Consider the following 16,233-nt stretch of genomic DNA (forward strand, 5'->3'; position numbering starts at 1 on the left):
CTTACGTTAAATGGTATGTATGGTATAATTACGTTAAAAGATATGTAGTGTAAACTTACGTTAAATGGTATATATGGTAAACTTACGTCAAATGGTATATATGGAATACTTACGTTAAATGGTATGTATGATATGCTTACGTTAAATGGTATATATGGTAAACTTACGTTAAATGGTATGTATGGTATACTTACGTTAAATGATAGAATATGGTATACTTACGTTAAATGGTATGTATGGTAAACTTACGTTAAATGGTATGTATGGTAAACTTACGTTAAATGGTATGTATGGTATACTTACGTTAAATGGTATATATTGTATACTTACGTTAAATGGTATGTATGGTATACTTACGTTAAATGGTATATATGGTATACTTACGTTAAATGGTATGTATGGTATACTTACGTTAAATGGTATGTATGGTATACTTACGTTAAATGGTATGTATGGTATACTTACGTTAAATGGTATGTATAATACTTACGTTAAATGGTATGTATGGTATACTTACGTTAAATGGTATGTATGGTATACTTACGTTAAATGGTATGTATGGTATACTTACGTTAAATGGTATGTATGGTATATTTACGTTAAATTGTATGTATGGTATACTTACGTTAAATGGTATGTATAGTATACTTACGTTAAATGGTATGTATGATATACTTACGTTAAATGGTATGTATGGTATACAATACTTACGTTAAATGGTATATATGGTAAACTTACGTTAAATGGTATGTATGATATACTTACGTTAAATGGTATATATGGAATACTTACTTTAAATAGTAAACTTACTTTAAATGGTATGCATGGTGTACTTACGTTAAATGATATATATGGTATACTTACGTTAAATGGTATGTATGGTATACTCACGTTAAATGGTATATATGGTATTCTTACGTTAAATGATATAATATGGTATACTTACGTTGAATTGTATGTATGGTATACTTACGTTAAATGGTATATATGGTATACTTACGTTAAATGGTATGTATGGTATACTTACGTTAAATGGTATGTATGGTTACTTACGTTAAATAGTATGTATGGTATACTTATGTTAAATGGTATATATGGTATACTTACGTTAAATGGTATGTATGGTATACTTACGTTGAATTGTATGTATGGTATACTTACGTTAAATGGTATATATGGTATTCTTACGTTAAATGATATAATATGGTATACTTACGTTGAATTGTATGTATGGTATACTTACGTTAAATGGTATATATGGTATTCTTACGTTAAATGATATAATATGGTATACTTACGTTAAATGGTATGTATGGTATACTTACGGTAAATGGTATGTATAGTATACTTACGGTAAATGGTATGTATGGTATACTTACGTTAAATGGTATGTATGGTATACTTACGTTAAATGGTATATATATGGTATACTTACGTTAAATGGTATATATTGTATACTTACGTTAAATGGTATATATGGTATACTTACGCTAAATGGTATGTATAGTATACTTACGGTAAATGGTATGTATGGTATACTTACGTTAAATGGTATGTATGGTATACTTACGTTAAATGGTATATATAGTATACTTACGTTAAATTGTATATATGGTATACTTACGTTAAATGGTATGTATGGTAAACTTACGTTAAATGGTATGTATGGTATACTCACGTTAAATGGTATGTAACACACACTGAACACGAAGGTGATGGTACACATGAAGACCACCATTTGTGTCTCCGATTCCAGCCTCTTCTGTGATTTTGTACGATGAGGTCTACGTTTTCTGTCAATGGATGGCGAATTTTGAATAATCCTTTTCTTTCTCATGTGTATAACGGTTGATATGACGACGATGTTACATAAGAAATTAATGGTAATAAGTAATAGGTTTATCACAGAGTAAGTTGTCGCAAAGGCCACGTCAGTTCTGCTTTCTTTATGGAAATTCAGAAAGCACCAACTTCCTGGGTATTGTTTTTCGTAACTGCCGAACCCCATCAGCGGCCAGGAACACACAAACAATACTATAATCCAACAAACCACGACAAGTACTTGTGCCTTTTTTCTGGTAAAATTTCGAGCGTAGAAAAAAGTGAATTTTAGAGCTACAAGTCTATCTAAGGACATGGCGCATACGAGCACGGGTGTGAGAAATCCAAAACATATCATTGAAAAGGCGTGGTAAATACATGTCGCTTCACCACCCACCCATGATAAGTTGTTAGCGTAGACAATGATTGCCATCGGACCGGTCATTAACTGACCAATCAAGTCTGTCCAGGCTAGTCCAGCCAAGAGTGTAAAAAACACAGTTTGTTTTGCTTCCGTTTTCATTGTGTAAAGCACCACAAGGGCCAACGTGTTGCCCATGAGTCCAGACGACAACATGAGGATAGGTGTGGATAAACTAATCCCCATACCCTCCTCTTTACATGGTGTGCTTCCGTTACCGACTCCGGGTCCACAAGCGGCCTCCATCGATAGTTTCATACTTCCGTTTCCGGTGTGGTTGGTGATCACGTACTGAAGAGCTGTGTTGTTAATTGGGCCCTCCATTTTGTATCCGCCTGTACCCCTCTCGCCACTGACCAAGTGTTTCGATCGATGGACGGAGTAGTTTGTCCTGTGCCTGAAAGTACAATGAAATCGGTTTCATAAATAAACAATTATATGGGAGCAAATTGGTTGACACTGCCAGATTTCAACAATATGGTACCTGTGTATAGGTAATACGCAGTTTCAGACAAAAGACACGTGTTTTTTTTTTTTTTTTTTTAACAAACAGGTAAAAATGTCATTTCAGTTTAAACTCCCTGGATCAAACACACCTGGCCAACTTACCGTGTAGTCAATAAACATCGAATTGGTTTAACGATTGCGGCTCAAAGACTTCAGTTTACTATTGCAGCCAATCGCTATGGAGTGTAGCTGTCGTACTAAACAAGCCCGGCCCACACTTCAAAAGGCCCTGTATATTTATAGTGGCGGTGACTCAAATGAAAGCAACAAAATGGCGATAAAGTTTCCACATTTTTAAGAGTACGCTATCTAACAATGAAAAGTATAACCACAATACACATTATGTTAGAATGCAGTCCAGCGTGAATAATTCCAGGGCGATATGGTTTCCAGTTACTTTTCTTACGTTACTTATGAGAAAACAAATTCCACACGGTAAAATGTCAACATGGATCGCACGCAATAACATGTTTTGGTCAACGATAATTTCGTAGATTAGCCTCCATTTTCGTCATATTCAAAACTCTGTTTATGCTGCCTGAAGAGCCCTACGTCTACACCGGGTATTCCCAGATAAGTGTCGGTAGTTTACCCATCGCTGTCTGTTTATACCTGACGTATACATCAATGATGTTAGCCTGTACGTGTGTACCTAGTACCGCATACATAATTCCAGTCAACATTAACTCATGTGTAACTATCCCACAAGGAGTTTTTTTTTATTCTTTTAACAAATTTATCTGATGGGAGTTGTACTGAAGTTGTATCTGTGTTAAGGGTTGATGTAGAGAAAGGTTACCGTGCTGACTGTCAAACGTCTGTTATCGTGTACATAGACACGTGCCCTCCACAAAGACAGGCCACAAAACGGCGTCAAAATAGTACATCAATATAAAAATTTAATAGATACATATATAAAATGATAGATAACGATAATAATAGATAACGATAATAATAGATAACGATAATAATAGATATACGATAGGAATAGATATAGATAATAATATTATAATAGATATAGATAGTATATATAAAATAATACAAATAATAGAAATAGATAATAATAGATAAAGATAATAATATATATAGATAATAGATATAGATAATAGAAACATGGATTAACTCATTTACCCCTGAACTCTCCTAATGAACTGTACCTCCCTATGAATTGGAAGAAGTTAAATGTGTCTTTAGGGGTGAATGAGTTAAATAACTGATGACATTTCAACCTACGTTCAAACATGCCAGCCATATATGAATTACTGAAATTTAGTCAAATATTAATTTGGAATCTGAGAACAACACATCTAAGTATAAAAGGCAATATTACGCCTTTAAATTACCATATAGGGTGTCACATTGATTTGGTGATGTAAATGCTGCCATAACAATAACATATACGTGAAGTCGCTCTGACAAACAGTGAGATAGATTTGAGATTCGCATGTTGTTTACCTGTACGTAAAGCTATGTTACTGTATAATTATAGGTTTAGAATTACAGGAAACAATCGCCGTTTTCCGTTATAAGGACTGGTGACCTGGTGAAATATTTCTAAAGTAGAAATTACTAATATTTAAACGGAAACATGATCCTACATTAATATACTCTATGTAATATACGCTTTATTTTTGAATAATTTGTATGGAACTTGGCCAGACGAAGGGGTCAAAATAAATAAAGATCTAGTAGGAGATCAGATCAAGCCGTCCAGGCCAGATTAATTAGAGGCCAAACTAGACATGCACTAAGGGAGAAAGGGTCAGTTTATAGCTTCCAGATTTTAATACATTATTCCATTTCTCCATGGCATAAATGAGGCGATATTTGGTATTTTTTTTATCATGATAGAACTGCACTGTTTAGATGGAAGTTTTGTTGTATGAAAATAATAACAATAGGACAATGTTAATGTTGTGTTGTGTGACAGAACTAACAATAGGACAATGTTATTGTTCTGTTGTATGACAGTACTAACAATAGGACAATGTTATTGTTATGTTGTATGACAGTACTAACATTAGGACAATGTTATTGTTCTGTTGTATGACAGTACTAACAATAGGACAATGTTATTGTTATGTTGTATGACAGTACTAACAATAGGACAATGTTATTGTTCTGTTGTATGACAGTCCTATTAATAGGACAATGTTATTGTTTTGTTGTATGACAGTACTAACAATAGGACAATGTTATTGTTATGTTGTATGACAGTCCTAACTATAGGACAATGTTATTGTTATGTTGTATGACAGTCCTAACTATAGGACAATGTTATTGTTATGTTGTATGACAGTACTAACTATAGGACAATGTTATTGTTATGTTGTATGACAGTACTAACATTAGGACAATGTTAATGTTCTGTTGTATGACAGTACTAACAATAGGACAATGTTATTGTTCTGTTGTGTGACAGTATTAACAATAGGACAATGTTATTGTTCTGTTGTATGACAGTCCTAACTATAGGACAATGTTATTGTTTTGTTGTATGACAGTCCTAACAATAGGACAATGTTATTGTTATGTTGTATGACAGTACTAACAATAGGAAAATGTTATTGTTCTGTTGGTTGATATAAGGTTAACCAACACAAACAGTTGAAATATATAATTTCACATGTTCCCTAGAGCTAAAACCGTTCATTTAGATATATAATTTCACATGTTCCCTAGAGCTAAAACCGTCCATTTAGATATATAATTTCACATGTTCCCTAGAGCTAAAACCGTCCCATTTTCCCATGCTGACTGCCTGTCTCCAGATATCATATGTTCTGCCTTATCTTCTATGTCTAACTAACTATAATTATCTTCCCTCCATACATTTTCACGGCAAATACTTTGTCAGAATATTTCTTCATTTGAAATATAATTGTAAAAACTACCATCTATACATATAATGCCGACGATGACATATCATATTTCCCCGTGGTTCGGTTCTGAATTTCCTCTTTGCAAACATTTGATGTTTGTATAAACGTTTGCATGACGTGTGTAATCGACGAAGAAGACGCTCACTATTCCGGAACAATCGGTCCGATTCTACTTGTACCAATTTTGAGTTCAAATACCTGTCTTGTTTAAAATTGGATCTTGGTTTTCTTTAATTGAAATCGGGATATCCTTAAGATGTTCTTTGTGTTATATACATTATAATTGTTTATATGACATATTGTTACTTATTAGAGATATTGGCTTGGTATTCAATATGTGTGTGTGTTTTTTTTACCTCGCACGAAATATTAATACATGTATATCCATTTATTAGATATTATATCCGTGTTTTAACTTCCGTGATTGAAAACAAATACCAATCTATTGAACTATGCTTGAGAAAGTGTTATGACCTTTGAACTGGTGCCGTCTACTGTACTTTTACGGTGAACGACTTCATGACGTCACTTTCTCGTGTTTTACTTATTGAGCCCTGGTATTACATAACTCTTCCAATATATCACCGACCAGCGTCATTCGTCAACGTTTGGCGATTTTTATCGAACATTCACAGTGGTCATTCCAAAGAAACCCGGTAAAATTATCGCTCAAAATGACCACTCGAATTGACCGGCGATAATGTTCCCCAATGCTGACCTAATTAGCGACGTATCTTGACTGTTTATAATAAACTAGCGATAAGTTTTGACGGGGATGGTCGTCAGCACGTCATCAATTTAACTCTTGACTATGTACAATCTACCCAGGTCGTGAATGTAGGCGCCTTAACACGTAAACAGTTAAAACTGGGTAAACAGGGCGACCACAGGTTGTTATAGATATTTTAGAAACAAGATCACGAGCGGACTACGTAGAATTTACGCTGATATACTAAAATATAAACATCTTGTTGATTACAGAATCCCATTTGTATTCGGCTGTTCATTGTACGTGAAGCTTTTACTTTACAGACATATGTCACACCAATGACATTTGTTATAATTTACATACCCATTCACAACATCTCGCACGGTTCGCTACGTTGTGTTGGTGGAGGATATAATCTAAATATTTCGTCTGTGCAACTGCATTCCTCAAATTAAAAATTGCAGAAAAAAAAATAATAACATTAAATAATCTCCGCGACATCGTGACAGGAGTAGATACTGACGTCACTCCCATCCTTTTGATTTCTTTGTCAATCGGTGACTTGCAATTTAGCGATGACATCATAATGAATTATGGACTGTTTGATTTAAGCTTCATCATTTTCTATAATGGTACTGGATGTTACTATCTTCTGAGTTAGATGTAAGTACTAAAGCTACATCTTACCCTAGGTATGTGATAACAGGATTTTGGAATTAATTGTTGGACAAATTTATAGAATAGCGAGATTCCATATGTAATGGATGGACTTTGTAATCAATATAATGATAAATAACCTACAATTAACATGACCCCGTTTTAGAACAATAATAAATGCCGCCCATCCCCCCCCCCCCCCCCCCCCCCCCCCGCCCCGTTTAAGAACAATGATACCCCCCTCCTCCTCCCTCCCCTCCACCACACACGTGTTGCGGATCAGTGACGTACCAAACAGTTGTCAGTACATCTGTGTTTTCTGAAATATAAACGGTTTGACTTTGTAGGGGGTCGACTATAGTACGTGTGTTAGGGTTAGGTGATAAGGGAATGTGTATTGGGGTGTTTTGTGTTGGGAGGAGATAGGAACTTGTACAATAGTGATTAATTGGTCAGTAATGTGAAACTGATCTTTATAACCGGCCTTTCACCGCAACAATACAATTACTGGGTTGTCGGGTGCAAAGCACAAGGCCTCTATAGGGGTGGTCACGAACGTTAACAAGTAAAGTGTGTGTGACGTCACATATTCCCGTTTGGTACCTATTGGGGCATAAATGTTTATGACACACACTGCCTGAGTTCTGGAGTTGAACGTTTGATCAAAACATCCTATTTATTTTTCATTATAGTTCAAGTTCAAGTTTAATGTAGACGATGTTAATTAGGTAAGAGAACTTTCATTGTATCGCGAGAATCAGAAAGTCATCTGTCAGTGACAGATGTCAATATCAGCCGTACTTATAGTACAGCAATACGTCGTAGGCGAGCACGATCATCACGTGTTCGTTAACTTATGGAAGACAGAAGACCGACTTTTCAGCTACTTATATTGCCTCGGAGAAATAAATATTACGTATATATTGACACCTGTTTTAAACTAGAGAGACGCAACACCTATACGTTCAAAAGACGGTGGTATTGCCATTTGTACAAAGACACAACTAAATAACATATTTAACTGGATTATGGCAATATATACAGTGTATTTGGAATCTTCTCTTCTTTTGATACGATAACTCACAATTCTTGGCTTCAAAACAATATAGACACAAAACATAGAATATCTGGTATATGAAAAGGTTATCGAAATATTGTCATCTCTATATCTATATGGATAGAATATATGTAAGTTATCCTGATTAGACAATGTAATCGTTTTATAAAGCTGGTGTTAATATTAGATTGGAAGGTTGGGGAATATCGGATGCTGTTGTTGGATAATCACAAAATAGGTCAGTCTAGAGCCTCATTAACAGGAATTAACCAATGTTACCTCTAATAGGTCTGTCTAGAGCCTCATAAACGGGAATTAACCAATGTTACCTCTAATATATAGGTCTGTCTAGAGCCTCATTAACAGGAATTAACCAATGTTACCTCTAATAGGTCAGTCTAGAGCCTCATAAACGGGAATTAACCAATGTTACCTCTAATATATAGGTCTGTCTAGAGCCTCATTAACGGGAATTAACCAATGTTACCTCTAATAGGTCAGTCTAGAGCCTCATTAACATGAATCAATCAATGTTACCTCTAATATATAGGTCAGTCTAGAGCCTCATTAACAGGAATTAACCAATGTTACCTCTAATATATAGGTCTGTCTAGAGCCTCATTAACGGGAATTAACCAATGTTACCTCTAATAGGTCTGTCTAGAGCCTCATTAACGGGAATTAACCAATGTTACCTCTAATAGGTCTGTCTAGAGCCTCATTAACATGAATCAATCAATGTTACCTCTAATATATAGGTCAGTCTAGAGCCTCATTAACAGGAATTAACCAATGTTACCTCTAATATATAGGTCTGTCTAGAGCCTCATTAACGGGAATTAACCAATGTTACCTCTAATAGGTCTGTCTAGAGCCTCATTAACGGGAATTAACCAATGTTACCTCTAATAGGTCTGTCTAGAGCCTCATTAACGGGAATTAACCAATATTACCTCTAATAGGTCTGTCTAGAGCCTCATTAACGGGAATTAACCAATGTTACCTCTAATAGGTCTGTCTAGAGCCTCATTAACGGGAATTAACCAATGTTACCTCTAATAGGTCTGTCTAGAGCCTCATTAACGGGAATTAACCAATGTTACCTCTAATAGGTCAGTCTAGAGCCTCAATAACAGTAATTATACCATTGTTACCTTTTAAGGTTTTTAAAATCCAGTAAATTTGTTGGTATTCGTGTCTATTTTATCCTTACATTGGAATACCAATTATATTTCAATTTGACAGGTTAGATAAGAAACCAGTATATATTAACCAACAGTAGGTAATTCCTGACATGAACTCCGACCCAAGAGAAACTACCCTTCTGATTGTATTATGTTTGATACTGAAGTCTTCGGTGGTGTTCTACCGTACCGACAACTTTAAACAAAATAAAAATAATAAAAAAATATCTCATTGCTAAAAAGTAAAACAAAAACAAACTCTCAGCACATATTTTTCTTTCCATGACGGTTCAATAAATGTCATTTTAAATGCAAAATATATGAAATTGGCATTGATTATCACGCTTTCAAATATTTATCACAATTTTCAGGAATGCGGTGTGTGTTTAAATCTGTGTTTGTTATTGTAACGATTCAAAACTATTTTTATTGTTATTTTGTAATAAGTCAGATCTTTGTTTCTTACAAAAATGGAATTAAAAAGTAAAGCTATATACAAAATGTTGCAAAATATCCAAGAGATTATGAAATCAAAACGACTGAAAATAGTTTTGACAGGTTTGAATACATGGACACGTTAGCGGGATACACTGCCTAGGGAAAACTCTCGAAGGAAATATTATCCGTCGTTGACCCCAGCACGAATTCTAGAAATACAGTATAGACATTAGACATTAGATATACTCCATACATGGAAATGTGTGTATTCTGCCTTTTGTTCAGTGGTATCTTCATGTCATTCGGTGACACCAAACACATTTAAAATGCTTGTAAAACAAATAGATAAAATACATGGCTTGGAGTGAAAAATAGTTTGAATATCTTAATAGTTCAGAGCGTATTTGCCAACAGCTTGATGGTGTAAAGGAACTGTTTAGAACATTGTTGATATATGTATATAGGTAGGTAATTATAGTGTTGTTGATATATGTATATAGGTAGGTAATTATAGTGTTAATACATTATTAAACTCTCTCCCACCACAGCTGTGAGGTTAAATAACGTAATGTACATCCGCTATAAATAACCAGAAACCTACAGACTTATGTCAGCTTATATAATCAACATTTTCCCCTGAACATGGCCTGGTATTCCATTTCCTTACATCGTTAAGGGAATATCGACAGGTGTATATACCGTCAACACGGTGATAAGACAGGTACCGAATCTTTCCCGACAAATACACTGCTGTCATCAGTATTCTAGACATCCAAATGTAAGGTCAGATTCAGATTCTTTATTTGCTTAAGTTTTTTTTAACTCATCACAATTACATAAGACATAATACAATATTAACACCAACACACATTAAATCTAATTTAAATAATATCTAATCACCTGGATTATTGTTGATACAGGTGCTAACAATGGTCAAGACAAACTTTGATTATCATGCTAGGTTGTCTTTAGAACGTGGGTCGATGTTCCTTTGTATAATTAATATTATCTATATCAATAACGGCTAATATTGCTGGTGTCTTTGTAACCCCAATATATGGACATAAGCCAATTCCTGATTGGTGAACCAACACAAGCATCATAGACAGCTTCCACAATCGTAACTAGCAATCAAAGCGATTAACTCTGACCGTCAACATAATTATCATCATCGGCAACCGACATAATTATCATCATCGGCAACCGACATGATTATCATTGTCAACCGACATGATAATCATTGACAATCATCATGATAATCATTGACAATCGACATAATTATCATTGACCATCGACATAATTATCATTGACAATCGTCATTATTTTCATTGGCAATCATTGGATCCAAGAAGGCATTGAAAATAAACATGACTAACTCTGGAATAATCAACATCGATATCAGTTAAAATAAAAAATACATAATATTGGTAATTCAAACCATTACCCATCACAATCAATACAAAACACTTATTGACAGAAAATGGATCATCAATGCAGTATGCTTACCCATGCGCTTCTCTCTAGATTGCCCATCGACGATCGATCCGTCATACTTCTCTTCAAAACCAATTTTATATCAATATATTACTGGTAAACACCGGCTGATTTCTGTTTGATTTCCAGTGACGTCCTGTCTCATTAACATCCTATTATGGCTAACAATTGATATAATTGTCATTGTTACCTACAGAGCTGCATTTTAAACACTTTCTCTATAGACTTGTACTTTACAAGTACGTCCTATTATTTTCTATACATATACAACAGTACCTGTTTGATTGTTATCAATGATCTCTAATGAACTCTGTAAAGCACAGATTAACGAGATTAATTTCTTAGTATGTGACTTATTAATGTTGTGTCAAGTTTGTACTTTTCTCTTGTCATAAAACATGTTTAAAAATAATAAAACATGTTTAATATTCTCTGTGATGATTACCGGAAGACATTAATCGAAAGTATATTGTGTTTTGTTCGTTCCTAAAATAGAACGATCGACCTGAAATCGTGACAAATCATGTCAAACAATTGAAGTATACTGTCAAAAAAATTAACATTAAAATAGATCGATACGTTTTCTCATTAACTAATGATGGAAACCAGTATCTCATCTTCCAAAGATGGAAACGAATATCTCATTAACTACGGATGGAAACGAATATCTCATTAACTACGGATGGAAACGAATATCTCATTAACTACGGATAGAAATCAATATATCATTAACTACGGATGGAAACCAATATCTCATTAACTATTGATGGAAACCAATATCTCATCAACCACGGATAGAACCCAATATCAACCAAGGATAGAAACCAATATCTCATCTACCACGGATGGAAACCAATATCTCATCTACCACGGATAGAAACCAATATCTCATCAACCACGGATAGAAACCAATATCTCATCAACCACAGATAGAAACCAATATCTCATCAGCCACGGATAGAAACCAATATATCATCTACCAAGGATAGAAACCAATATCTCACCAACCACGGATAGAAACCAATATCTCATCAGCCAAGGATAGAAACCAATATCTCATCAGCCACGGATAGAAACCAATATCTCATCAGCCACGGATAGAAACCAATATATCATCAGCCACGGATAGAAACCAATATATCATCTACCAAGGATAGAAACCAATATCTCATCAGCCACGGATAGAAACCAATATATCATCTACCAAGGATAGAAACCAATATCTCACCAACCACGGATAGAAACCAATATCTCATCAACCAAGGATAGAAACCAATATCTCATCAACCAATGATAGAAACCAATATCTCATCAGCCACGGATAGAAACCAATATATCATCTACCAAGGATAGAAACCAATATCTCATCAACCAAGGATAGAAACCAATATCTCATCAGCCACGGATAGAAACCAGTAACTCATCTACCACGGATAGAACCCAATATCTCATCAACCAAGGATAGAAACCAATATCTCATCTACCACGGATAGAAACCAATATCTCATCTACCACGGATAGAAACCAATATCTCATCAGCCAAGGATAGAAACCAATATCTCATCTACCACGGATAGAAACCAATATCTCATCAACCACGGATAGAACCCAATATATCATCAACCACGGATAGAAACCAATATCTCATCAACCAAGGATAGAAACCAATATCTCACCAACCACGGATAGAAACCAATATCTCATCAACCAAGGATAGAAACCAATATCTCACCAACCACGGATAGAAACCAATATCTCATCAACCACGGATAGAAACCAATATCTCATCAACCACGGATAGAAACCAATATCTCATCAACCAAGGATAGAAACCAATATCTCATCAACCAAGGATAGAAACCAATATCTCATCAGCCACGGATAGAAACCAATATCTCATCAGCCACGGATAGAAACCAATATCTCATCTACCACGGATAGAAACCAATATCTCATCAACCACGGATAGAACCCAATATATCATCAACCACGGATAGAAACCAATATCTCATCAACCAAGGATAGAAACCAATATCTCATCAACCACGGATAGAAACCAATATCTCATCAACCAAGGATAGAAACCAATATCTCATCAACCACGGATAGAAACCAATATCTCATCAACCACGGATAGAAACCAATATCTCATCAACCACGGATAGAAACCAATATCTCATCAACCAAGGATAGAAACCAATATCTCATCAACCAAGGATAGAAACCAATATCTCATCAGCCACGGATAGAAACCAGTAACTCATCTACCACGGATAGAACCCAATATCTCATCAACCAAGGATAGAAACCAATATCTCATCTACCACGGATAGAAACCAATATCTCATCTACCACGGATAGAAACCAATATCTCATCAGCCAAGGATAGAAACCAATATCTCATCTACCACGGATAGAAACCAATATCTCATCAACCACGGATAGAACCCAATATATCATCAACCACGGATAGAAACCAATATCTCATCAACCAAGGATAGAAACCAATATCTCACCAACCACGGATAGAAACCAATATCTCATCAACCAAGGATAGAAACCAATATCTCACCAACCACGGATAGAAACCAATATCTCATCAACCACGGATAGAAACCAATATCTCATCAACCAAGGATAGAAACCAATATCTCATCAACCACGGATAGAAACCAATATCTCATCTACCAAGGATAGAAACCAATATCTCATCAACCACGGATAGAAACCAATATCTCATCAACCACGGATAGAACCCAATATCTCATCTACCACGGATAGAAACCAATATATCATCTACCACGGATAGAAACCAATATCTCATCTACCACGGATAGAAACCAATATCTCATCAACCAAGGATAGAAACCAATATCTCATCAGCCACGGATAGAAACCAATTTCTCATCTACCACGGATAGAAACCAATATCTCATCAACCACGGATAGAAACCAATATCTCATTAACTACGGATAGAACCCAATATCTCATCAACCAAGGATAGAAACCAATATCTCATTAACCACAGATAGAAACCAAAATCTCATCAACCACGGATAGAAACCAATATCTCATCAGCCAAGGATAGAAACCAGTAACTCATCAACCACGGATAGAAACCAATATCTCATCAACCACGGATAGAACCCAATATCTCATCAACCACGGATAGAAACCAGTAACTCATTAACCACAGATAGAAACCAATATCTCATCTACCACGGATAGAAACCAATATCTCATCAGCCAAGGATGGAAACCAATATCTCATCAGCCAAGGATGGAAACCAATATCTCATCAGCCAAGGATAGAAACCAGTAACTCATCAACCACGGATGGAAACCAATATCTCGGCGACGTTTACTCACAAACAAAAAGTTAACCATCTACAGACAGTACATAACATTACATTATCTATACAAAGTCGAAATGAAACTTTTATCTTATGTTTAAACTGTGACATAAATAGATTTTATATCTCGCATAAAACCACTTTAACTTCATCTAATTCAAACAGACAATTTTACGTGTATTTCAAAGGTAGCTTTTAGTATAAAAAAATAATGAGATAAGTAAACGTCCTGATAAAAAGGAGGAGGAGTTCACAGGGTAAACAGATTGATATCTACTGGCCCTGTATGTAAACAGTCTCTACTTTATACAACAGTTGATGAACACACTAATCAGACCAATTCTACAACGGAAATCACGAATATGGCAGCCTTACAAACACACTTATTACATAATCAGAAACAAAATATTAGGTCATAATCTTTAAAGTTTAATCACGTTAATATTGTCAGGTTAATTATCTTTAGTGTAAGTTAAATCACGTTAACATCGTCAGGTTAATTATCTTTACTGTAAGTTAAGTCACATTAACATTGTCAGGTTAATTAACTTTACTGTAAGTTAAATCACGTTAACATCGTCAGGTTAATTAACTTTACTGTAAGTTAAATCACGTTAACATCGTCAGGTTAATTAACTTTACTGTAAGTTAAATCACATTAACATCGCCAGGTTAATTAACTTTACTGTAAGTTAAATCACGTTAACATCGTCAGGTTAATTATCTTTACTGTAAGTTAAATCACGTTAACATCGTCAGGTTAATTAACTTTACTGTAAGTTAAATCACGTTAACATCGTCAGGTTAATTTTCTTTACTGTAAGTTAAATCACATTAACATCGCCAGGTTAATTAACTTTACTGTAAGTTAAATCACGTTAACATCGTCAGGTTGATTATCTTTACTGTAAGTTAAATCACGTTAACATTGTCAGGTTAATTATCTTTACTGTAAGTTAAATCACGTTAACATCGTCAGGTTAATTAACTTTACTGTAAGTTAAATCACGTTAACATCGTCAGGTTAATTTTCTTTACTGTAAGTTAAATCACATTAACATCGCCAGGATAATTAACTTTACTGTAAGTTAAATCACGTTAACATCGTCAGGTTAATTATCTTTACTGTAAGTTAAATCACGTTAACATTGTCAGGGTAATTATCTTTACTGTAAGTTAAATCACATTAACATCGCCAGGTTAATTAACTTTACTGTAAGTTAAATCACGTTAACATTGTCAGGGTAATTATCTTTACTGTAAGTTAAATCACGTTAACATCGCCAGGTTAATTATCTTCACTATAAGTTTGGAGTGTAGACTTGTAGTGACGTTGGTAAGTTCGGGATGTAGACTTGTAGTGACCTTGGTAAGTTCGGGGTGTAGACTTGTAGTGACCTTGGTAAGTTCGGGGTGTAGACTTGTAGTGACCTTGGTAAGTTCGGGGTGTAGACTTGTAGTGACCTTGGTAAGGGGCGTAGACTTGAAGTGACCTTGGTAAGGGGTGTAGACTTGTAGTGACCTCGATGTTGTTTCATTTAGACAGAAAGACTCAAATATGACCTTGGATACAATCCTCAACAAAACTAGCATTTATCAGTAAGGTGAATTAGCTGATGATTACAATCTAAAGACGATTCAAATGAACTGTACATGTACACAACACTTGCAGACGACACATAGAAGCCAGAATGTACCGTCATATGTTC

The 16,233-nt window shown here is 34.9% G+C and overlaps 1 protein-coding gene across 6 annotated transcripts in view; it reads right to left on the bottom strand.

The window, feature by feature from the left end:
• Positions 1–16,233, bottom strand: part of LOC117325713 (prostaglandin E2 receptor EP4 subtype-like) — a 57,255-nt gene that overhangs the window by 7,998 nt on the left and 33,024 nt on the right. For 3 of the 6 annotated variants that reach the window (XM_033882140.1, XM_033882138.1, XM_033882135.1), the window contains exon 2: positions 1,679–2,639. In XM_033882140.1, coding sequence (XP_033738031.1) covers positions 1,679–2,566 — 888 coding nt within the window. In that variant the 5' untranslated portion in view covers positions 2,567–2,639. Of the gene's footprint in view, positions 1–167; positions 180–1,678; positions 2,640–2,851; positions 3,323–6,703; positions 6,780–16,233 lie in introns of those variants that run through there. The other 3 variants (XM_033882141.1, XM_033882139.1, XM_033882136.1) reach the window with 3 other exon arrangements.

This window comes from Pecten maximus, chromosome 4 (assembly GCF_902652985.1).
Source record: "Pecten maximus chromosome 4, xPecMax1.1, whole genome shotgun sequence".
NCBI lineage: Eukaryota > Metazoa > Mollusca > Bivalvia > Pectinida > Pectinidae > Pecten > Pecten maximus.